Source organism: Gigantopelta aegis, chromosome 3 (assembly GCF_016097555.1).
Source record: "Gigantopelta aegis isolate Gae_Host chromosome 3, Gae_host_genome, whole genome shotgun sequence".
Lineage (NCBI taxonomy): Eukaryota > Metazoa > Mollusca > Gastropoda > Neomphalida > Peltospiridae > Gigantopelta > Gigantopelta aegis.
Genome location: NC_054701.1, coordinates 26,615,534 through 26,641,411, shown reverse-complemented (window position 1 = coordinate 26,641,411; position 25,878 = coordinate 26,615,534). Strand labels below are relative to the sequence as shown.

Here is a 25,878-nt window from a genome sequence, read left to right as displayed (position 1 = left end):
CTATGATAATGGACCTTTAATGATACAAATTTTGTTTTCTAATTATTTCCCCTATATTCACATTTTTCGAAATTCCGTAATCTTCATGTGGGAATAGTCTGTTGATGAATCGGTGATTATTTGTATCCTATTCACAAAACTTTGATGATCTGATCGTTTTTAGGGGAACTGTAATTTGGCGCAGCAATGGCTATTTCCACTTTCTTCTGTAATTGTTTAAGGTATTGTGTTTTTAAAACTCCCAATTTTGCTAACCCAGCCTGGGTGATGCTGTATGTTTTCAGTTTAGCTGGTCCTACTTTCGACACTTCTTTACTCACAGTGGAATAGCTCGCCGGTTTAGTAGGTTTAGTAGTGTTCTTGTATGTCTGTGACGCTTGTGATGACAGTCGTGCACTTGCAGACGAACTACGAGTCTTTTCAACATATGGTTCCGCAAAACCCAGATCCGAGTACGCCCGGGTGAACGTTGGGTACAGTTTTCTCTTTGTGTAAGCACTCTTAGTCAGTCTGGTATTCTGAGGTTCAGGTTTAAGTTTTTCTATTTTGATACTAATGGTAGTTTCAGGTGTCGTTTCTCTGCCAGCCCTGTGTAGCCTGTTCACGTGCCACCTTGGACTTTCCGTGACGTAACTACCACACGTCTGAACTTTTTGCCATGACAGAGGTTGTTCATAATGACTTCGTGACTTAGCAGTATTCAACTGTCCGTCCACTACGGATTTCTGTCTATCGCTAAAAGCCTTAGTTTCCCGAATCGGAATTTGTAACCTTTTCTTTTCCTGTCTATTCTTAATGAAAAGTGATGGGGAACTTTTCATGGACACAGTACCATATCCTTCGTCCATGCTGGGAAAAAGAAACATTGATGAACAATTTTTATCGATGTATGGTAAACTGAGTTTGCTTTTTCCCCTGATAGCTGAATGGAGTCCGGAATCAGAGCCATCGGCTATGCTTGACCTGAATGAACCCGATGACTTTCTCATCGCCATTGATGACTTTCTCCTCGGCATTGATGACTTTCTTAACAAGAGTGTTGACCTTCGTGACTTCCGTCTGGGCATTAATTCGGCGACACTGTCGTCATCTGGTGGGCTCTTTTTCTTCGCGACTAGCAGCTCCTCTCCTGACAGTGTGTAGTAGACTTCGTCCTCATTCAGCGCGATGCTCGAGGCCGAACAGGCGTACAGGTCCGACGTTATGGATGGAGCTTTACGGTAGCGTGGGACACGTTCGCGGAGCTTGACGAAGAAGAACAGATCGTCGTTCTTGTAGTCGATGAGTTCGACAATATCTGTCATGTCCCTGTCATACGCCATCTGGCGACACGAATAGGTCGACCACTCGATTATACTCTGTCGTACTTCGTCTGCAGTCTGGTTAGAATGGAAAGCGTGTCGATAAATAACATAATAAACGTATCTATAGTGTACTTACAACTTGTGTTTATTAGATTTAAAAAGTAGTAGTAGTAGTACACTAAAACTTGTTTGATATATAAATGATAGGTAAAGTGATCTTGAGTCGGACATGATTGTGAGTCGGATAGGTTTGAAGCTGTATTTATTGGTTTCAAAGAAAAATAAATTATAAAGATAGTAACAGAACTGCGATTTGTCCTTCGTTCCAGCGTTACACTACTGCAGATCCCCGTTTAGCGATAGCGGCGATGCTATGTAACTATCTGACTGGGCCCTGTTCCACGAAGCGATCTTAGCCCTAAGATCACCATTTAGTGTATAACGACTGTATACACTTAAGGTGATCTTAGCGCAAAGATCGCTTCGTGGAACGAGGCCCAGGTCCCCAGTGCGGTCATTTTAACGTTAAGCGCATAACCCAAATCTGCCAAACGTTTTTCTGCTCGGTTTGACTGAACTCGGTCCAGTCTTTTCATTTAACATTAGAATGAAGCTGCCAAGTCGGGAATTTTGAATATGAGATAAGATATATTTTTAAAGTTTTGTTTCCTTTTCTTAGATAATAATCAGTAAATTAGTTCAGCTGGCGTGTGAGCAGGAACTTTAACTGGTGTGTGTGTGTGTGTGGGGGGGGGGGGGGGGTTATAGGATATGCCCGAAAAATACAGGCATATTGGGGGAAAGTTGCTTGAGCAGAGTAGGGTTCCACATCCCCCCTCCCCGAACCCCACTGAGCACGCGCCTATTCAGTGTCATAAAAGGAAAACGTGTAACAACACAAACTAAATATTTTTTATAAATATATTTAAAAGATATTTATATACATTTTGTTCTCTTGGCTATTCTCGTACGAGGCACTCGTATCGTGTGCGTCGCCTTAAATAGTAATAAGATCTGTGATAATAGGTATGCTGTCTTACACATACTGTCCCATTTAGGCCTAAAAGTGAATGTGTCTCGAGTCACAATCGAATTTGGTAAATGTCATATTTTACAGCATATTTCTGTTAATAATGTGCTTAATTAAAACAGAATATTCAAAATGAACTCCAATGAATGCCAGCTAATGTATAAAGTAATCGTTTAATGCATCACATATAATAAACGAACATTAGCTTTTCAGATCATCTTAAAACTGCCATAAATGTCAGGTGAAATATGGATTGTATTTAAAGAGTTAATTATACCACTTATAAATATATCGTTTAGTTAAAATAATTTTGACAATTGTTTCAGTTTTAGTTTTAATACAGATATGTTATCATGTGAAAGCAGCTATTTGTTTGTCACTTGCAGAGAACATGTTACAGAAGCATAGAAAATAGTTTCGAGTAACGTTTGGTAAAAAATAATTGTTGTCTTTTTTTTTCTTTCTCTTTTTTTTTCTTTTTTGCAATAAAAATATATTATATTCAACACAATGTGTCATTGATTTTAATGGAAAATTTATCCAGATTAAGGTGGAAGAATGATCATTTCTTATATTAAACTCGTAATTAAGTTGATCTGTTTCAAATATGTATATTTATGTTCTAATTAGACATATTTTTCAACAAAACAAACGCCTGTTTTGTACTAAAGATATCAACCATGAATACTTCTTTATGTTACTGAAAGACAGTATGTAACGTATATATTGTTTACGGTTATGAGTGCTGTCATGTATATTAAGTTATTTTAGAAAATATGGCTTCCAAGATGCAACCCTGTCAGGATGCAACCCTGTCAGACTCCGTTCATTAAGACATGTATCTATCAACATAACAAACAATGATTTACATTCTACAAACTTCATTTTTTATTTTTTCTATTTTTGAAATGCACACTTAGTGGAGAATGGGCCTTGATCTGAAACACTAAGGGTGTCCGACTCACGATCATTCTACCCTATACAAAGGTAAACTGATACATTACTAAATGAAAATATTACTAGGACAGGACTGTAGAAACGTTATCTGTAGGAGGGCACACTTTTTAGTGCAGGGACCATAGCTTCTAGTGGTGGGTGGCACGAGCCAAATGTTTATGATTATTTATATAGAGTAGGACAAAAAAAAAACAACAACATATATTGAAGTGATGATAGCTGAGAAAATTGTCAATAAAACCAGTGGCACTAGATTTAATATGACACGTCAAGGCGATCTGAAGCTAATAAGTGAATTCGTGTTCAGTGGATATTGCTCTTAATCATATGAAACATTATAATTAATGGCACTAAATAGGCATTTTATTTAAGAAGGTATGACATTGATTTATAAAATATTCAGACTATATGTGAGATACTTACAATAAGAGACGTTTTGTAATTGTAGTTGATTCCATTGTCGATGAGAAATTCCGCCATCTCCAGCTCTTTAGCCCTAATGGCCGCCATCAACAGGTTCTCGTTAAACTGACAGAAAAGTAACAAATGGAGAGAACTGTTAACAATACCATGTGGTTTATACACCAATAGTTAATGGCTGAATGATGAAATGACATACAATTTAATTAAAGTTTGTTTTCTAATATAATTAGAGCACACTGATTAAACAATGACATAGTCTTCTGGGGGAAACCCTCCCCGGCTTTAATTCAAGAGCACGGGATTTTTATAATAAGCACTTTTCCACAGGACACCATATTATATCACGTCCATTGAAATACCAGTTGTGAGACTGGTTGGGAGAGGGGGTTTGAACCTATGACCTAAACACCCCAGGTAAGAGCTCTATCAGCTCAGCTAGATCCCACTCCGAAGATATCATACAATGTTGAGAAAATCTATATTGACGCGAATGTTTGTTTATTCGTGAAGTAGCTAGGTCGACCGGGTCGTCCACTGTGAAGTCTGAAGGTATTTTTATTTTATTAAGTACATTTACAGCAGACTCGACACCTGTTAATTAAAAACTGTTCAAACTCTAACCTGTCACTCAAAAGACAGGTTTGACAAATCTTTATTTGCACAATATTGAGCTCAGTGGACATTTTGACAGAAATAATGCTACTGACGTAGCCAGAATTGTATATTGGGAGCACCCGCTTGGGGTGGGGGGAATTGCCCACATTGTCTAACAGTCGTGTTATGGGAAGACAGGCAGATATAAAAAATGATGGTGGGAAAAAGGTATGACAGGAGGGCATGGTCTTCATGCCTCCCCCCCCCCCCCCCACCGGGGCGGGACGTAGCCCAGTGGTAAAGCGCTCGCTTGATGCGCGGTTGGTTTGGGATCGATCCCCGCAGGTGGACCCATTGGGGTATTTTTCGTTCCAGCCAATGCACCACGACTGGTGTATCAAAGGCTGTGGTATGTCTATGAGATGGTGCATATAAAATATCCCTTGCTAATGGAAAGAATGTAACGGGTTTCCGCTCTATGACTGTGTCAAAATAACCATGTGTTTGATATCCTATAGCCGATGATTAATAAATCAATGTGCTTTAGTGGTGTCGTGAAACAAAACAAACAAACTTTGTCATCCCCCCCCCCCCCCACACACACACACACACTTCTCACAAAGCCAACAGGATATGCACTCAATAGGCTGAAATTGGAAACTATACAACGCAAATTATTTTAGCTAGTTATTTCAATATGTGTGAGCAAGTATGTGCATGTATGCGTGTGTTATATACTGATGAAAAGAAATAAGGGAACACGTAAAATTTTAGACCAAATCTAATAAACTGTTAGCGTAGTAATGTCTGTATTTCATACACATTGTAATGTGGGATTAAATGTCAGTAAACTCTGTCGTGTTCTGGCACTATGGACTGAGGGTTTTGGCTACAGTTAATATTTTCTGTTGCTATTTGTGTATTTCTTTGTTTTCTTTCCAACAGTTTATATTTTATCATTTGGCTGCACTAGAAAATGTGTCTTACATATATCATGTTGATGTCAGCGTTAGGTCTATCAAGAATATCATCCAGCAAGTCTATATCTCCTGCCTTCACGGCAAGGTACGCATCCTGAAAATTAAACACACCATCCACTAGTATCCAGGATAAAATGTATCATTTCAAAAATATACCGCTTGTTTCAAAGGCTATTTTAAAATTAAATAAATTTATAATAATAGCCTCTTATCTCTGCGATATATATATATATATATATATATATATATATATATATGTATATATACATTGTATATATATTATAATTATCATTATTATTATTATTATTTATTTATTTATTATTCTTTTTTATATTATTCAAGTGCATTTAGTTCGTATAAGGTATTAAACTGTTTTTTGTGTGCATATTTCTACATATATATTCAAAGTTTAGTAATAAAAATATAAAGTACAGGGCTGGTAGCAGGATGTTTATTTGGCGCCTTTAGCGATCTTTGAAATGTGTATCATCAAGAAACGTTCAGGAGCAGATCGAGTTATGGCGGAAAGACCCGGCTTCGTCTCTGCTGTACACAAGTGATTGAACAGCTTAGTTTGGGTCTTAATCTTTAATCGGCATACAGAAAATAATTTGAAGGTACGTATTAAAACAAAACAGATAATAAGTGTTCCTACTAGATGGTTATGGGTCTGAAATCTTTTGAAATTGGACACTGCATTCAAATTTTAAACAACAGTTCTCTTAATATAATCTATCTTTAAAAATGTTTTTAAATATATTCATTAATTTCAAGGATTTTGAGTTACGCAAGTTTACCCTTCGTACCCTCTGGCGGAAACCCTGGCATGGGAGAGGGTTAAAAACGAAATTTGTCTAGGTATAACATGGTATTTAAAACATACACGCTTGTCCTTCGGACTCATTGTAGGCTCCTCCTCCTCCTCCTCCCCCTCCTCCTCCTCCTCTTCCTCCTCTCCGTATTCGTAGTAATCGTCGTAATATGCCTGTTCTTCCTCCTCCTGTTCCTCTTCTCCTTGTTCTCTCACCCGTCTTCCTTCCTGTTCTGCCTTCTCTTGTTCTCCCTTCTCCTGTTCTACCTCCTCCTCTCCTTGTTCTCTCGCCCGTCTTCCTTCGTGTTCTCCCGCTGTGCCTGCCTCATGTTCTCCCTTCTCCTGCTCTACCTCCTCCTCTCCTTCGTGTTCTCTCGCCTGTCTTTCTTTGTGTTCTTCCTCCTGTTCTGCCGTCTGTGCTCCCTGCTGTTCTACCTCTTCGCCTGCCTCCTGTTCTTTCTCCTTTGGATCAGAGACATGCCCGTCCGATATCTCTTCATTCCAGCATTCTTTACCAGGCTCTGAAGACTTTGCTGTCTCGGATTTCGACTCGCCTGCCTGCAAACAAATACGAATGAGTAATATTTCCACCACCCGTTCTCAGTTTCGTAAATAAATACGCATATGCCAGCAGACAAATATGAATGAGTAATATTTCCACCACCCGTTCCCAGAGCTTCGTAACTAAATGCTAGCCTCACGCATAATATCTGTTTTCTCGATATAACATAATATGGATAAGCTCAAGGGGGTTTAATGATAAAGAAGAAATGCATTGTTACTGACCATGTGGTACAAATCATTCCGGCATTTTCACATTGCTTGGCCAGTCGGAGTAAACTGTTACGCAAAAATATATATTACATTCCGTATAAAAGCCGTTTGTTGTTTCTGTTCCTTTTTCTGTTCCAGACGATATGTCGCAATTATCTGTGTTCGGCGTTTAATGATTCATCACTATATTAAAGTGAGGTAAACTTGTGTGCCTTTTGCAGATATTATTTGTTATTTGTTTAACGACACTACTAGAGCACATTGATTTCTGAATCATCAGATATTGGATGTCAAACATTGGGTTTTCTGACGTATAGTCTTAGAGGAAACTCGTTACATTTGTCAATTAGTAGCAAGGGACCTTTTATATGCACCATCCCACATACAGAATATCACATACCACAACCTTTTATATACAAGTCGTGGTACAGTGGCTTGAACGAGAAATAGCCCAATGGGCCACCGACGGGGATCGATCCCAGACCGACCGCGCATCAAGCGAGCGATTTACCACCCACTGCTGGAACAAAGAAAAGCCAGGGTTTCTGCCAGAGGGTAAAATGGGTAAGGCGCCATACCCAAGTATTTTTGCAGATTTTTCTTTTTTACTCTTATCATTACTGTATGTTTTTCTTAACCCTAACCATAAACTTAAACCATTTTCTTTCTGGGGGAGCCCCCCCCCCCCCCCCCCCCCCCCCCCCCCCCCCCCCCCCCCCCCCCCCCCCCCCCCCCCCCCCCCCCCCCCCTGTTGACTGTGGTTGCATTCAATTCTACAGCGCCATACCCAAAACTTTCTTTCTGGCACAAACACTGAAAGGCGTATTTGATTGTTACATATAATAAGTCTACGAGCAGCCTTTTTATGTCACTGGGTCTGGTGTTGGAGAAGAAACCCGATATTGCCACATATGCTACTGCTACTATTGCATCATGGGGTCCTCTGTATGGAAGTGTTCCAACGAACAGTACTGGTGTAACAGTAATGTAGCATTGAATGGAACATAAAAGGGCTCACTAAATACCAGTTTGAATGTACCGGTTTCATTTTTTAACATGACCAAAACATAGCCTAGAGTAATTGCTTTGTGAAAATGTCCAAAGTTACAGACAGGGGTCTATATGTTTTACATTATATTTTTATGTTCATATCAATCTGAGGTTCTATTTCGCTCCTCTCAGAAGACCCATACACCATACACTTGACCTTAACACACTTAAATCAAGTGAAAAAGCGCTAATTTCAACACCATACACTTTCCCACAGACAGGACGGTACATGTCATTCGCGCCCTTTGATATGTCATCTGCGAATCACTGGTTGAACCAGTGTAGGCGATCGACCATAGTAGTAGTACAATACATCGCAAGTACGGCGGAAGTAAGTAGACATTGGTGGGAGCTGACTGAGATCGAGGGCGCAAAGTAGTTTCATGGGGGTGTTCGGGGTATACTCCTCGTAATATTTTGAAAACTAGATGTCCAGAATTGCAATTTCCTGCGTTCTACAAGTCAAATTCATCACTGCCTTAAGCTTTACTACCATTAATATGTTTCAATCAGCAAACTCCCCCCCCCCCCCCCCCCCACCCACCCCCGTTCTGCCGTGCCTGCATCGCGAGTGATATACTAGTAACGAAAATATAAGTTAACATATGACCAATATCATTTCTATGCTAGTTCATCTAATGTAGATCCAAGTGCTCCGGAAAATCCAGTGTTTAGCATATTATGGTACTTGTAATTTGTGTTAAGTAGGGGACGTGTAATATCTTTGACGGCTTGGTGTTTTGTCATACATATAATATATGTTTTTAATATTGCTAGTTCCCGCTTTAAATGTTGTACCCTGTTCTTGAAAAAAACACCTAGATCCTGCATATGCCCCTGTAAATGCATGGTTGTCCATTTCATACATTTACCTTATTCTTTCCCATTATGTGGCGTTAGTATTCATTGATACAAACTCTTCAACCGTCTCAACAGTCTTAAACAGTCTCTTCAATTGGCTACTATATGCCAGTAGTTAGTGTTGATAAAATTCGTCTAGTGTTAAACATCGCATGTTTCCGCCATATCATGGGATTTTGAAGTGTCGCACAATAAACATGTATCTTGGAAAGATTACACTTAGACTTGTCACACAACAGCAATGTTTATTTGTATGGCTGGTTTGAAGCTTAAATATGTGCAATATGTAACATCTTTCATCAAGGGACATAACTCTGTTGTATAAAATACCACTGACGTCAATCTTATTGTTCTCTGCGGTATTTATTGTATGGCTTTGGTCCGGATATAGAATATCTCTTTTAAAATGACTTAACACATTTTAAACTACGGCTATTCGGTAACTAATAGACATGTATTTTATGGGCGTAGCGTCGTTTCGACCATGGGGGTGGGGGTGGGGATCGAATATGAACCAATCGGACGCATTTGTTTACATTTTACCTGAACAGCTTAATATTGCACTGTAACAATAATAATAATAATAATAATACGTTTTTAGCCTCAGCAAGGGGTTCGTTCGACACCCCCCTCCCCCCTCCATCCCCCGTATTTCAATACCTGGTCCAGAGCTGACCTAATATAGAGAGCATACTCGCCGTCACCACATGGGTTAGGTATGGCCCTATTTTCTCACTGACGGGACATCACATACCATAGCCTTTGATATAATAGTCGTAGGGCACTAGTTAGGGCGGCGAGAGGGAGGAGAATACATATAAATACAAATGCTTATGCTTTCGCTCGTTAGATGCGTTTCTTAAACAACTCATTGTAAATTAAATGCTATCCACTCGTGTAATATTCTCCTTAAGTGTATACAGTTTGCATTGGCAATCTTAATTTCTATGCATGCACTTAAGAATTTCCATAATTATCTCTCCGAATATATCCTATATGACAACAATACTGAAATCGGATCCCGAGACATTCGTATAGAACTAAGACTCATTATAGATCAGTTCATGTTTGTTTGGTATGACTAATGTGTCCCAAATTAGATTTCATAAATACGCAAACTGGGAGCTGCGAACCACTGTGGCGTGAAGAAGTTTGTTTTGTTTAACAACACCACTAGAGCATATTCATTTATTAATCATCGGTTGTTAATGTCTCAAACATTTGGTAATTTTGACCTGTAGTCTTAAAGGGGAAACCCACTACATTTTTTCTTTAGTAGCAAAGGATCTTTTATATGCACCATCCCATAGACAGGATATCACATACCACGGTCTTTGATATACCAGTCGTGGTGCACTGGCTGGAACTAGAGATAGCTCAATGGGGCCCACCAACGTGGATCGATCCCAAACCGACCGCACACCATGCGAACGCTTTACCCGCCTCCCATGGTGTGAAGATGACAATTATGTATGGGGTTGCTGATTCGAGTATTAAATTAATAACTGATAAAACACATTACTGTCATTTTATTAAGCTTACAACCAACATTATTAATTTCCATAAATAAACGAACAGTTATATCTTTAAACGAGTTCATACGCGTTTTCTTGGTAGTATCAGTAATAGTGGCAGTAAACCGATTTTTCACTCTTATAGACAGACAAAATGTGGGCTTCCGTCTGGTTACGGTTTCGAACCACTTAGACCTACTGAGAGGTCTCCATAGCCATTTCAAGCGGTACGGGGTGGGGGTAAGGGGAATATTTCCCTCCCCCGACTGCCAGCCCCCAGCTGTTGAAAGTCGAAGGCTATATAACTACCTATCCCCAGTTGCTGGTCTCTATCGACCCCTTTGTTCAGTACAATCTGACCGTTACGCTGGTCATGTCAGGTCACAAGACTTAACGTGTACGTTCAGAGGAAGCTGTCATGGGCGCAGATGTTGACCCAAGTCAGCTCCTCCGTCCAGGACAGGAAAGGGTTTGGGGTTGTTGGGAGGAAAAACCGCCAACGTCGGCAAGGGCAACAGAGCACCAGCAGCCCTACCAGGGTCGGTAACAGGCGTGGGGGTAGTTTTGGTGCTATTGAATTTGCAAATGTCCCGTAGGATTAAGTCCAATATGAAATGGGTCGCATAATTTCGTGATGTAATTTAACGCATAATTTGAAATGTTCATCGAAAATTAATTGCATCTATTTTGTTGATTTGATTTTCATTGGCTGAAATTTAGCTCTTGCTGTGCCGTTGTGCTTCGGAAGTCTCTTTTTTGTAGATCTCACATTTCGTAGCCAGTGATCTTTTGACGTGAACAATCATTTTCAATTAGTTAAAACATGTTTAGCTACTAGCTGACTAGCACGGCTATGTCATCGATATTTTGATAAAGATGGAGTATCAGTAGGATTCCATTTCAGTCAAATTGTTTTCTGTGGGTTTTTTTATTAGAAATCAATCAGTGAGAGAGAGAGAGAGAGAGAGAGAGAGAGAGAGAGAGAGAGAGAGAGAGAGAGAGAGAGAGAGAGAGAGAGAGAGAGAGGGGGGTATAGAGATAGATAAAAAGAGGAAAGGAGATATATAGAGAGAGATATGGAGGGAGTGGTATAGAGAATAGGTGCCCCTTTTGTCTATATGGTATTTTTTTACTACCTCCCCTGTCATTTTAGGATAAATACGGTATTGTATGCTGACCATAATCTCTTCCACATTATGACCGATTCGAGTTCTATAGGTTTTGTTATACACAAATCCATGTTTCAAGGATGTAACTATAGCTTAATACTTTTCTGAAAGAAAACCTGTATATTGCCCGTCTATACTGTCCGAAACTATTATAGCTTCGTTGTTCTATTGTACATCTATATAACACTACTGTCAACCACATTCTTAATACAGAAAATATTGTCACTACTTTGCCGTCAAATATCAATTAATCTATAAGTTTGAAGTATGTCAGCAAAGATTATTGATGTATTTATACAAGTCAGGTACCAGCCTAATTTGTAAATCAAATCGACCGGCAAGCAGCTTATGTTTGTGCACTGAGGCAAGTATAAGTCCGGGTACACACTGCCTCAAAAATAATATAACCATAAGATTACAATAGATGTTATTATTCGTGTGACAAGCAGGCTTCTCTTCCTGGTGGAAATTCTGGTAGATTTTCCACTACAATAATTTTTGTTATGAATTTACAGGTGTTGCTAGCATTCTCATACGAAAATTACACATACGTTTATATTTGAAGTAAATGATTTCCTTTTGGGTGTAGCAGCGTAATAAGAAAACGGTTTCGAAAATAAAATATATATTACATGTATAGATACTAGAATATGAATACATACATATACACACACACACACACACACACACACACACACACACACAGATATATATATATATATATAGTCAAACGTCGGTATCTCGACCTCGGTAACCTCGAGTACACAACATATCTCGAGGTCCATTGGCGGTCCCGGCATTTTCCCAGTGCCGTACCCTCCGGGGGGGGGGGGGGGGGGACAGCTGCCCCCCCCCCCCCCCCCCCGAGAATCTTGTCCTTTTTTTATTTTATATATCTCCAGTAATAGCATAGAAATGTTTAATCTTTATAGTATGTTAAAAATTATTTATAAAATTTAGTGCCCCCCCATGGATTTTGGTCAGGGTACGGCCCTGTTTCCCTATGTAATGTTACCAAATTGAGCACTGTTATCTCGAGCACGCTAACCTCGAGTACCAGGCATATGTCGAGCACATTTTGGTGTCCCTAGGTACACTTTGTTGGTTTTTTCCTCGAAGTATAACACAAAATTACCTGCTTTGACTATCGCTTTTATTTGCCATTTTTGTTCTTCCCTAAATTCCTCCCAAGTAATAAAGAGCACTGTATACATTACATTAAACAGGCGTTTATGAAATGGAGATGTCAGTTTGAAGGTGAACTCCTCAGCCAACACCCCCCCCCCCCCCCCCCGGATCCGAGCCTGTTACAAAATAATAATATTGTTCTTAGTAACGATAGCTGTTCCAATGTTCCATATGGTGAAAATAATGTGGCTGCTAGATATGCCTAATCAACCAATCAAGTATGGCCTCCATGTGGACTTTCAAGTTGCCGTGTCAGTTCTAATTACTAATCACCAGTTTAGATAGCAATTGCGGAGATTATCAGGACTATAAAAACTTATTTAAATTACTACCGGTGTATGTGATTAATAAAAACAAAATTATTTTAGATATTTTAATAATTATGTGACTCCTATTGGAACTACATCTCGTATGGATTGGTATCCTTATTGGGATTCCAGAGGGGGTTTAACATTAATATTGCCCACGACTGGACACTAAAATATAATCCACCTTTTCCCTTTCTACTTACATTAACACCTTTTAATTTACTACTATGACATGTTTATATAAATTTAAAAATTTTTTTATTATTATTTTATTTTCTTATTATTATTGTTTTATTGTTATTTTATTATTTACCTCCCCCCCACCCCCTTTTTAAAATTATTTCTTTTATTATTATTTTTATTTTTTATTATCCTTCTCATTGTTTTAAATGGATGTTAAAAGTTAAGTCACAGCACCAATCACACAGTTTTATGCGGGTTCATGTTATGGTTAATATGCAGATATCATTCATCAATCTCCACTTTCCAATTCTTAACATTTCCATCATGGTAGAGGTGGTGGATGGGACGGCCTAGGGAAATGAATTAAAAATGGGGCAGACCTTCCCGTCTACTCTCCTCCGACATAAATACCAGATTAACCAGACATATTTTATTGTCAATATTCTACTTTTTACGTAATCATTTGTAGAAACCCTTTTTAACCCTTTGTATAAACACTTTTTAACTTCCTTGTAAATAAAGTTTATTTAACCATTAATTAGTATTTTTATCTAATCATTTGCATAAACGTTTTTAATTTTTAATTTTTTTAACTAACTCTCCCCCCACCCCTCTCGTTGTGAGCACAGTTTCTGGCCCTGGTCAGAAATCGTGCTCGCAACGAGCGTGCTTGAACATTAAATTGATGTAAGCACGTTAATTCCCGACATCTGACCTGACAGTCATTTGTAGGCATACATATATACATACATACTACCGGTGTTCCTGTCATGGACAGAGGAGCCGGCCAAGGCCGGCTCTTGTGCCCACGACAGGCGTGCGCTACAACAGCGTGTTCTGAATGTGCACGTAAAACCCTATTAGTCCAGGCAAAGTAAGGTTTGAAATGGAAAAATTGCAACATAATTTTTTTTACAACAATGCATTTCTGTGGGGTCCCCAGAACACCATATTAAAAGTCCCAAGAAATCCCTGCAGGGGAAATACGTCTAATTTGCATAAATCCAATATGGCCGCCAAATATCAATAATATACCATATCTTTGCTCTCAGGTGACATATTTGAGAGTTTTAAAGTTCTAGAATGGGGTTATTTGCTTCAAGGATGCATTTGGAGTACATTTGAATTTGATTGGATGAAAAGTTCATTTGCATAAATCCAATATGGCCGCCAAATATCAATAAGATACCATATATTTGGTCTCAGGTGACACATTTGAGTGATTTCAATTTCTAAAACTGGTTTATTTGTCACAAGGATACATTTGGAGGACATTTGATTTTGATTGGATGAAAAGTTCATTTGTATAAATCCGAGATGGCTGACAAATTCACGTATTTTGCCATATTTGCTCTCAGGCGACATATTTGAGTGATTTAAAGTTCTAGGGCGGGGTTATTTATCACAATGATGCATTTGAAGGACATTTGAATATGATTGGATGACACCATTGGATGATCTCGGCAGTTTCTAGAGGCTACATGTATTATCTGACCTTCCATGTTGTACATGTGTTAATGCTATAGTTCACCAATGTTGCCTAGGTGTAACATTGTCCTACTCAAAAGCCATGTCAAGTTCATCGAGTTCATCAGTGAAATCTGGTTTCTGCGAGTTAGTACAGCATGTACCACGGCATACTCTGCACACAGCAGTACAAGGCAGATCATATTTTCGGCAAGTGCACTTTCTTGTACTACAGTCTTCTTTACAACTGCAGCAGATGATATCCAGTAGTTCTGATGGCCCTGCAGGCTGGTCAGTCTGAATTGGTAGATATCGTCCATCTAACACGTGCCATCCCCAATCTTCTGGCTTCATGTCAGTAGCTGTCCCTTTCCACTCCATCATCTGATAGTATACACGTAAACTATGGAACCTGGCAGCTGCTGAGGTTGGTGGTAGATTCCGTGGTTCCACATAAGATGTACTCTTAGCAACCTTATCACAAAATCGCTTGTATCGTAACCTATTCTATGCCGAAAATATGATCTGCCTTGCACTGCTGTGTGAGTATGCCGTGGTACATGCTGTACCAACTCGCAGAAACCAGATTTCACTGATGAACTCGATGAACTTGACATGGCTTTTGAGTAGGACAATGTTACACCTAGGCAACATTGGTGAACTATAGCATTAACACATGTACAACATGGAAGGTCAGATAATACATGTAGCCTCCAGAAACTGCCGGGATCATCCAATGGTGTCATCCAATCATATTCAAATGTCCTTCAAATGCATCATTGTGATAAATAACCCCGCCCTAGAACTTTAAATCACTCAAATATGTCGCCTGAGAGCAAATATGGCAAAATACGTGAATTTGTCAGCCATCTCGGATTTATGCAAATGAACTTTTCATCCAGTCAAAATCAAATGTCCTCCAAATGTATCCTTGTGACAAATAAACCAGTTTTAGAACTTGAAATCACTCAAATGTGTCACCTGAGACCAAATATATGGTATCTTATTGATATTTGGCGGCCATATTGGATTTATGCAAATGAACTTTTCATCCAATCAAATTCAAATGTACTCCAAATGCATCATTGAAGCAAATAACCCCATTCTAGAACTTTAAAACTCTCAAATATGTCACCTGAGAGCAAAGATATGGTATATTATTGATATTTGGCGGCCATATTGGATTTATGCAAATTAGACGTATTTCCCCTGCAGGGATTTCTTGGGACTTTTAATATGGTGTTCTGGGGACCTCACAGAAATGCACTGTGGTAAAAAAAAATATGTTGCAATTTGTTCCAAGTTGAGTGAAAAAATGAGCTAGATTGCCTGGACTATATGACCTGACCTGACCTGACTACTGGTGTAGACAATAAAACAGGTAATGAAGTGTCATACAGATATTGCCAACAACTGTTTTAACATGCTGCTGCAATTCATGTAGTTTTAACTTAGCTACTTAGCTGCCTTTATTTGTAATCGGGAAATCTAAAAATCTTAGATGCTTCAAAAATGTTAAGACACTGCCGTCACAGTATGAGGCAAATAAAATGGCCTGGATAGCCAGTGATATGTTTACAGAACCTAGATAAAAAATTTCAATCGACAAAAAAGAAAAGTTGCAATGGTAATTGATAACTGTCCGGCGCAAAGTGATTGTTTGATGTTTGTATATTAGTATCTTTGGTATACTCATGGACATGACTGGGGAGGGTGTGTGTGGTTCGAACTAACAATGCAATATCGGGCTATTCACAAGATGTCCAGCGAAAATATCGACAAAACAGTTCATATTCAAATCGCCCCTGACTATATCGTTGACTGTTGTTAAATTTGCAAACACGTGTTTGGCATGAAATGTATCATCGACTATTATGTTTATCTCGAGCCACGGATATTTCGAGCTTGGTGGTGCGGTCCCTTCAACATCGAGATACCATATACCAGATATGAACCATTACTGGATCAAGAAAAGTGGGGGCACATGCTTCCTTGCCCTTGTATATATATATATATTAAATGTTTATGGACAAACGGGTCATTGGCACATTTATTAGTTACTTTTTGTATTTTTCATTTTCAATTTTAAGAAATTCTGAAGTATATTATTTTTATCTCGTAATTTTTGTATTTGAATTTACTGGCACATGTTTTTATTGCCACTATATATTAAATTCGTATCGTTAGTTTCTAACGGTTAGTGAGAGAGAAGACAGTGTAATGACCGTACACCTACCCACTGAGTCGTTCTCGCCCTGGGGGGTGGGGAGTGGGGAGCCGGTACTGGGAAGCTAACCCAGTACTTTGTCGTATCGTTACTTGTTGTAGCAGCTTAATATAGTCCAGTTTAGGAAATAGTTCCTCATAAAAACAAATACTACAAAATTCTGATATGCCTTACAAGTAGGTTGCCCTCTGTAGTAATTAAATAGCCCATTGGTTTGACGTTACTAGTTACTATATGTAGTACTAACTGATAACAACTGCACATGTGGTATAGTGTCACTTGTATAGCAGCAAGACGAGGCGGTGCTCTGGCATGAAAGTGGTTAACTGATAGCAACTGCACACGTGGTATAGTGTCACTTGTATAGCAGCAACACGAGGCGGTGCTCAGGCATGAAAGTGGTTAACTGATAGCAACTGCACACGTGGTGTAGTGTCACTTGTATAGCAGCAACACGAGGCGGTGCTCTGGCATGAGAGTGGCTAACTGATAGCAACTGCACACGTGGTATAGTGTCACTTGTATAGCAGCAACACGAGGCGGTGCTCTGGCATGAAAGTGGTTAACTGATAGCAACTGCACACGTGGTATAGTGTCACTTGTATAGCAGCAACACGAGGCGGTGCTCTGGCATGAAAGTGGTTAACTGATAGCAACTGCACACGTGGTATAGTGTCACTTGTATAGCAGCAACACGAGGCGGTGCTCTGGCATGAAAGTGGTTAACTGATAGCAACTGCACACGTGGTATAGTGTCACTTGTATAGCAGCAACACGAGGCGGTGCTCTGGCATGAAAGTGGTTAACTGATAGCAACTGCACACGTGGTATAGTGTCACTTGTATAGCAGTAACACGAGGCGGTACTGGCATGAGAGTGGCTAACTGAAAAAAATTCGTGGTCGACCTGTGTTAATTTTTTTCCCACGTACCTACACCACCAAGACATTTAACGACGCACTCAACACATTTTATTTACGGTTATATGGCGTTGGACATATAGTTAAGGACCACACAGATATTGAGGGAGGAAACTCTTTTCGATTAGCAGCAAGGGATCTTTTATATGTACCATCCCATAGACAGGATAGCACATACCACGCCCTTTGATGTACCAGTCGTGGTGCACTGGCTGGAGCACCGATACCGGTGCTGAGATTGCAGCTTTAACGTGTTTTAAACATTCAAAAGGTTCAAACACTCTCGTTATGGGTGCACCTTTGGCTTCAAATTAAAGACCCTATCACTAGCGTAAAGGTGTCCTGTTCTGTTTCATTTATGAAGCGTTTGACGCTAAACCCCGATTACCGCGTGTTGTCTACGCATAACAATGGCGGTTGCTATAACTTAACAAACCTACGTGACTCATTTGTAAACATTTTACATCGACCAGTCCGTTTGAAGAAATCTTAATTAATTCTCCTGGCTCAGATTATAGATGGCTTTATAGTCCCATCAACAAAAGCCAGTCGGACATCAAATGAATCGAAGCGATTTCTCATGTGATAAGAGATATCGAATATCCAAACCGTTAAGTGCTGGGTATGTGGTCGATACTGTGGACAACCTAAATACAACCTATCTGATGAACAGGGATTTTCTGCCTTGTTGTCACGTTATGTATCTTACGATATAAAATAGTCAGGAAGAAGATGGAATTACAAAACCAACATTATATATGTACATGCAAGTGAACAGTCCAGTGAATAATAAAAGTCAAACATGCCGATACAGATTAAAAGATTGAAAGATTTAAACTTGACAATAAAGATTAAAATATTGTAAGGAGGATATTTAAGGTGGTGGTTTGGGGGAGAGGTTAAAGGAGATTACAGTGTAGGTAAACAAAGAGAAGCTTAAAGCTCGTTCCAATATCGAGTATGTTGTATTACTTATCTATTTCGACCATGCATGTTACTTTTCTTATTGTCGCACGTCATGTATTTTGGGCAACATCGCTTATAATATAATACATATACTCTTCAAAAGAAGAAACGCAAAACCACATTGTCGTAACATTTGGAGAATTGATTTAATTATTGAATGGTGAGTCCGATAATTACCAAATGTTGCAGGATTGTTCACAATTCACTCTAGTCCATTGTGAGTAAGTGATAGGACACACCACCAAGGTCAAGGTCATCTGGAGTCAATACCGGGTGTGGCCTCCGCGTGTGTTGACAACTGCCTGGCACCGCCTGCCCATTGAAGCAACCAGAGTACGGATGACGTCCCGGGGGATGGTGGCCCACTCGGCCTGCAAGGCTGCTGCCAGCTCGGGCAGGGTCTGGGGCTGTGGTTGTCGCTGTCGGAGGCGTCGGTCCAACTCGTCCCATAGATGCTCAATTGGGTTCAAATCCGGTGATGTCGATGGCCAAGGAAGGACATTAATGTTGTTGTTCTGTAGGAAAGCCGGTGTGAGACGTGCTGTGTGAGGCCTGGCGTTGTCATGTTGTAACACTGCGTTGGCGTTGGCCATAACTGGAACGATATGTGGCCGGAGGATCTGGTCAATGTAGCCCTGTGCATTCAGGTTGCCCTGCACGTGGACCAGGTCAGTTGTGCCAGTGTGTGAGATGGCTGCCCACACCATGACACTACCCCCGCCGAATCTGTCCACTTCCTGCACGCAGTTTGCCGCATAACGTTCACCACGACGCCTATACACGCGACATCTTCCATCATGACGTCGGAGCAGAAATCGGGACTCGTCACTGAACCACACCTGTCTCCATCGCAGTTGAGGCCATTGTCGATGAATCTGGCACCACTGCAGTCGGAGTCGACGGTGTTGTGGTGTTAAGATGACACCTCGAACTGGACGTCTGGCACGAATTCCTACCTCACGTAGGCGGTTCCGTACGGTCTGGTCGGATATCCTGCGCAAACCTGGTATTGCTGCGGCTGTGGAGGTGGCAGTAGTCAATCGTTCCCGAAGGTGGCGTACCCGGATGTAGCGGTCCTGCCCGGGGGTAGTGACCCGTGGTCGACCGGATCTAGGGAGGTCACGTGTTGATCCATGTTGCTGGTAACGGTCCCACAGTCTGGAGATGGTGCTTGGGGACACATGGAATGCCCTGGCAACGGCCGTTCTGGATTCGCCTGCGTCTAGTCGGCCGATGGCATTGTTTCTCTGCGGTTCACTGAGACGTGGCATGTCCTGGATTGTCAACTGTCGGCCAGATACAGAGGCCAGGCAAGCGAACATCCTGCACTTTTATACTGTCGGTGTTCATGTTGCACGTGCAGACAACGCACGTGCAGTGGTGACATGGTTTGCACGTGGCTGCGTTTTTGCGAATATTCACATTTTGGAACTTTATTGTACAGTAGCTGCGTTTTATCGAATGTAACCGTGGGAATGTGTTTGGGACATGCAATGACCTTATATTCACAAAGCATGAACCGGTAGGAAACATAAAATCGGAGTTATAACCCATTTGTACCCTTTTGCGTTTCTTTTTTTGAAGAATATATATATATATATATATATATGTCAGATTATTCTCCATTTAAAAACTCAAGACTCGGGTCGCTATTCCGCTGTTTTATGTTGTATTTGTATGCTATACATTGTTTGGTGACGATAAGATTACGGTGAGACTGTAGCTTTAAGTACAATGTACCGGCAGGTCGTAGCCCAGTGGTAAAGCGCTCGCCTAGGACCGATCTCCGCCGATGGCCCCCCTGGGCTATTTCTCGTTCCTGCCAGTATACCACGAATAGTATATATAAAAGGCTGTGGTATGCGTCTGGGATATAACAGATCCCTTTCTATTAATGGAACAATGTAGCAGGATTTCTCCTTGTCAGAATTACCAAATGCTTGACATCCAATAGCCAATGATTAATAAATAATGTGCTCTAGTGGTGTCGTTAAACAAAACAAACTATAACTTTAAGTACAATATGTATATTTTGGGTATCCTCTGACCCTACCTCGTTTTAATATATATTTGAGGCTAGCAAGGTACTCGAGTTAAGGGCAACGATCAGCTTTTACAGCAACCACCTGTTCAAAAAGGTCACTTAAGATATATCTCACACACAAATACAAAAGTAGGCCTATATTCATTTTAACTTGTATATCAAGGTTGTCTGTACTACACAAATTTTTCCATGTCACGCTTTGTTTCAGTTTCTTGAACCGGGTCCTGGTTAAACCAGAACTGAATATACGGCAAGCTAGTAGAATTCTAAACCTGATACTGATAAGCGCTAGGTCTTTATTCAAGACATGGCGGATGACTGAATTTGTCTCACGATAAGAAAAAACAAAACAAAAAAGACTGATCGAATGTCTCACGATGCGAAACCACCCAACACACACACACACACACACACACACCCAACACCCCCCCCCCCCCCCACCACCACACCCCATCCACCCCCACCCCCACCACCCACCCCTCACCTGTAAAAGTTCGTTTGTGTGAATCCATGTGGTATCTTTTCAATACATATTTCACCGTGCATGTTTATGACTTTAGTGGGACAGAACCTAGTTTTTAAACACTTAGGCACATTTTTCACCAAGACTCTAGTTTCAACCCGTAAAAATGGACACTAAGTTTGGTTAATTTAGAAACCTGTAACACGTTTAAATACAACAGAGTGAAACAAGAGTCTGTGATGTTGAAATGCCCTTAAAAGTAAACTAAAACGCGACTCCATAACCATTACTTCTCAGACGCACGTGCGTTTTTAGAAATACATGTATTAAAAAATGGATTTTGTGGTATTAGAAACAACAGGATAACCAGAAACACTTCGGATGTACGGAAATGGACAATCTAAACAATGAAATATAAGTAATATTTGATTTCAGTGATCATAAACGGCTCTAATAGTGAAAAATATGCTGTAGTGTTTAAAAACAAGGGTCTGTCCCTTTAAACTGATTCCCCACACTTTCAATTTGTGTAAAAAAAAATCGCACCTTTAGCACGCTGTGACTATTTGTATTGTCTACAACACATTCAGCACGCTGTGACTATTTGTATTGTCTACAACACATTCAGCACGCTGTGACTATTTGTATTGTCTACAACACCTTTAGCACGCTGTGACTATTTGTATTGTCTACAACACCTTTAGCACGCTGTGACTATTTGTATTGTCTACAACACATTCAGCACGCTGTGACTATCTGTATTGTCTACAACACCTTCAGCACGCTGTGACTATTTGTATTGTCTACAACACCTTTAGCACGCTGTGACTATTTGTATTGTTTACAACACATTCAGCACGCTGTGACTATTTATATTGTCTACAACACCTTTAGCACGCTGTGACTATTTGTATTGTCTACAACACATTCAGGGATCAATGAGTGAACATATTCTATTGTTAATTTAGTTTGGACAAGTTGCAACATTCGATACCGCATGTACAATGTTTAAGATTTGGACAAGTTGTAACATTCGATACTGCATGTACAATGTAAGATAATGTAAGGTATTGAGTACTCTAATTTATCACTATCTGGCAAAGAAAATCGCGTTTGAAGACTTATGAATGTAGATTGCTTTGTTCTACCGCAAAACATGGTCTTGATTTATATATCACATACACACAACAAAAAGAAGGAAAGAAAAGTAGAAACGTTAAAGGGACATTCCCGAGTTTTCTGCATTATAAGATGTTTCCGACTATTAAAATATTACTACGATTAAACTTACATATTAAATATATTTTCTTGTTTAGAATATCCGTGTCTGTATATTCAATGTGTTTCTGGTCGTCTTAATATTTGTAAGAAGCCCAAACTAGATTTTGTCTTCAAATAATTTTGTACGTACGAAAAAATTATATTTTGGGAAATAAAATAAAATTTAACCTAGTACAAATATTAGAACGATCAGAAACACGTTTAATATACAGCCACTAATATTTTATGCAGAAAAATATATTTGATATGTAATTACATTCGTTAAAAAGTCGTTGTTAATCGATAACATCTTAAAATTGCAGCAAACTCAGGAATGTCCCTTTAACAGACGCGTGTCTTGGCGGCGAGAGCTTGCCTAAACTGAATTCTTCATATCACCGAAGCACTCACTAACCCTCAACTCGCACACCGCATTCATTACAATAGATATTGTTATTTCTTAGAAGTGGCTTTTTCGGTGCTCAGATGACCTCGAACTTTTTAATATTTATGTATTGCATTAACATTGAACCTGTCTTTTAAAGCCTTCGTGAGTAAGCGATCTTTAAAACCACATATATACCTTAGGGTGCAGTACAATTTATTTGACTGCCCAAGTGGTTGTTATATAATATGCCCTTTATAATAAATGTGAATGAACACTGAAAGCAAACTTACCACATTTGTTCGTTGGTGGACTTCATCATCACGTTTTGTGTCAAAGATTTCCAAATCATCTTTGTCGTTGTGTTTATTCAACTCACTGGACAGATCAAACACTTCGGATATCATATCCATAATGTCACATTGTCGTCTGCCTCTTGTAACAGCAGACGTCATTCAGTTTCTGCAAAATAAAAAGTCAACAAATACCTTACAAAAAGAAAACAACACACGGAAAACAAACAACACATACACACACATATCAAAACTACAAGAAGAAGAAGATTCTCTCTCTCTCTCTCTCTCTCTCTCTCTCTCTCTCTCTCTCTCTCTCTCTCTCTCTCTCTCTCTCTCTCTCTCTGTGTGTGTGTGTTTGTGTGTATGTATGTATGTGTCTGTATGTATCATTCTCACACACCATACACCAACATAAACACATATGGCAACGTGTATTACACATATACACATGTACACACATGTACATACAATATACGTGTGCATCTGTATGGTAAGAATAAATATAATACTGTGAAAAACCTAACAATTCTGTTATTGAACTTAAGCCTAATGTTTATTTTAAGCGTTTGTATTTGACAGAAATAAGAATTAATTTTATAAACGAGTTTGCTTATGTCATATTCAATGCCACCCAGAATATAAATGGTGAACAAATTTGTCTATTTAAAAGTCGATAAATACGTTACGTGACACCCCACGCAGCTTTCAATATTCTTTGACACTTTAGTATAATAGCATTCCATGACCAACATAAACATAGGATTAAATAAGGCAACTATTCAAACAGTAAATTAACACGAAGTGTAATTGTTCAAGACGAGTTTCGTATCACGGTGTGTACAAAGACTTCCAAACACCCCTCTTATCTGTAGTAGGTGATGTAGTTCGAGATTGCGAGTGCTACGCCCCGCCCTTCTTCTAGATGTAGAAAGTTAAACATTATTTTGTTTAACGACACCACTAGAACACATTGACGTATTAATCATCGACTGTTAGATGTCAAACATTTGGTAATTTTGACATATAGTCTTAGAGAAGAAATCTGCTACATTTTTCCATTACAAAAAACAAAAACAGTAACGTTAAAGTTTGTTTTGTTTAATGATAACACTAGAGCACATTCATTTATTAATCATCGGCTATTGGATGTCAAACATTTAGTAATTTTGATACATAGAGAGGAAACCCACTACATTTCTTTTGTTAGTAGCAAGGGATCTTTTACATGCACCATCCCACAGACAGGATAGCACATACCACGGCCTTTGAAATACCAGTCGTGGTGCACTGGCTGGAACGAAAAATAGCCAAATGGGCACACCGACGGGAATCCATCCCATACCGACCGCGCATCAAGCGGGCGCTTTACCACTGGACTATGTCCCGTCACAGTATTTGCCGAACATGAATTTTTATCAAGTCAAATGTACTAATGATGAATAATGACAAATGTAATATAATTTTTTTTAAATCACCCATTGTCATTAAATTGTATTTGTATGTATGCCACATTCGTTGAAGAACGGTGCATAAAATTTCGCTATACAGTTTTTGAAGCAACAATATATATTCAGGTTAGAACAGAATAGCCTCGCACATGAATATTAAACAAAACATGACTTTTTTTCCTTTTTTTTGACGGGTATTAATATATAAAGTTCCTTTTGCATGTGATTTTATTAAACTCTTAAGCATACATTAATTTCAATCTTTTTCTACCCATTTTTAGGAGAGGGGAGGTTGATTTTTGCCCGAATTAAACAAAAATGCCCGAATCTGGATAACAACGTTTACGTTAAGATATACTCAACCATTAGGGGGACAGTTGAACTTGCTGCGTCTCTTACGCTTATTCTCAATTCTTCGTCCACAAAACCACCGGAATTCGGGTTGTTTATCCCTTATTAATAATGTCAAGTATTTAAACAAAAAAATACAAAATCCAATACAAACAACACCAATAACACATACACGCGCGCGCGTGCGCGCGCATACACACACACACACACACACACCAATTACATAAATATTAAGTTCATCGCAATGAAATGGCAGGAATTCAGGCTCGTGTACAGGGCAGGAGTTGGGATCGATCTTCACTCTGCCCTAACATTTTTTTAAATTTATTTTTAGAAGGAGCATGACCCGAGCTCCCCTCCCCATCCCCCAAATTGCCACACTCTAGCCCCCCCCCCCCCCCCCAATTTCCTGCACTCGCACCTAATTTCTCAGTTGTCATATAATGTTATCCTTATTTTTTGTAACAGCATTGTAAAACAACTTTACCTGTCTTTATAACACATACTTTACCTGTATCTCGCTAAACTCGGCCACCACAACTCTTTAAAAATAATCGTAATTGCCAACAACACAAAGTCCCGGTAAACTACAATCAACGCTTCTTAATGAATAGCGTCGGCAGACGGTTCAAGCGAACTCCACCGACTCGTGCCAAACGCGATATGGCCTTCTACACAAGTCAACGGCGGCTTTACAGGAAAAATCAATCCAGACATATCGGTATTGGTTTTCTCCCAATGAAATATATGTTTGTATGACGGAACGAACTGACACACACGCATTTGTTATTGGAAACTAATAGTTTGAAACGACTGGTGAAAAAAAATCTTTTAAAAATAAAATGGTGGGTTTTTTTGTTGTTGTTGTTGGGGTGTTTTTTTTGCCTGTTGAATTATGTTTGTCGG

At 39.5% G+C, this 25,878-nt stretch overlaps 1 protein-coding gene across 2 annotated transcripts; it reads right to left on the bottom strand.

The window, feature by feature from the left end:
* On the bottom strand, positions 1-25,610 carry LOC121367782. 2 transcript variants are annotated; one of them, XM_041492148.1, is made up of 6 exons: positions 25,484-25,610; positions 23,171-23,339; positions 6,172-6,657; positions 5,296-5,382; positions 3,715-3,819; positions 1-1,379 (listed from the first exon to the last, which is right to left on the bottom strand). In XM_041492148.1, exons 2-6 carry the CDS (start codon positions 23,330-23,332, stop codon positions 132-134), a joined length of 2,088 nt encoding a protein of 695 aa, XP_041348082.1. In that variant the 5' UTR covers positions 23,333-23,339; positions 25,484-25,610; the 3' UTR covers positions 1-131. The 2 variants fall into 2 exon arrangements, with proteins under 2 accessions (XP_041348082.1, XP_041348083.1); XM_041492149.1 differs by lacking the exons at positions 23,171-23,339; positions 25,484-25,610 and adding an exon at positions 8,796-9,076.
* Positions 25,611-25,878: the final 268 nt, after the last annotated feature.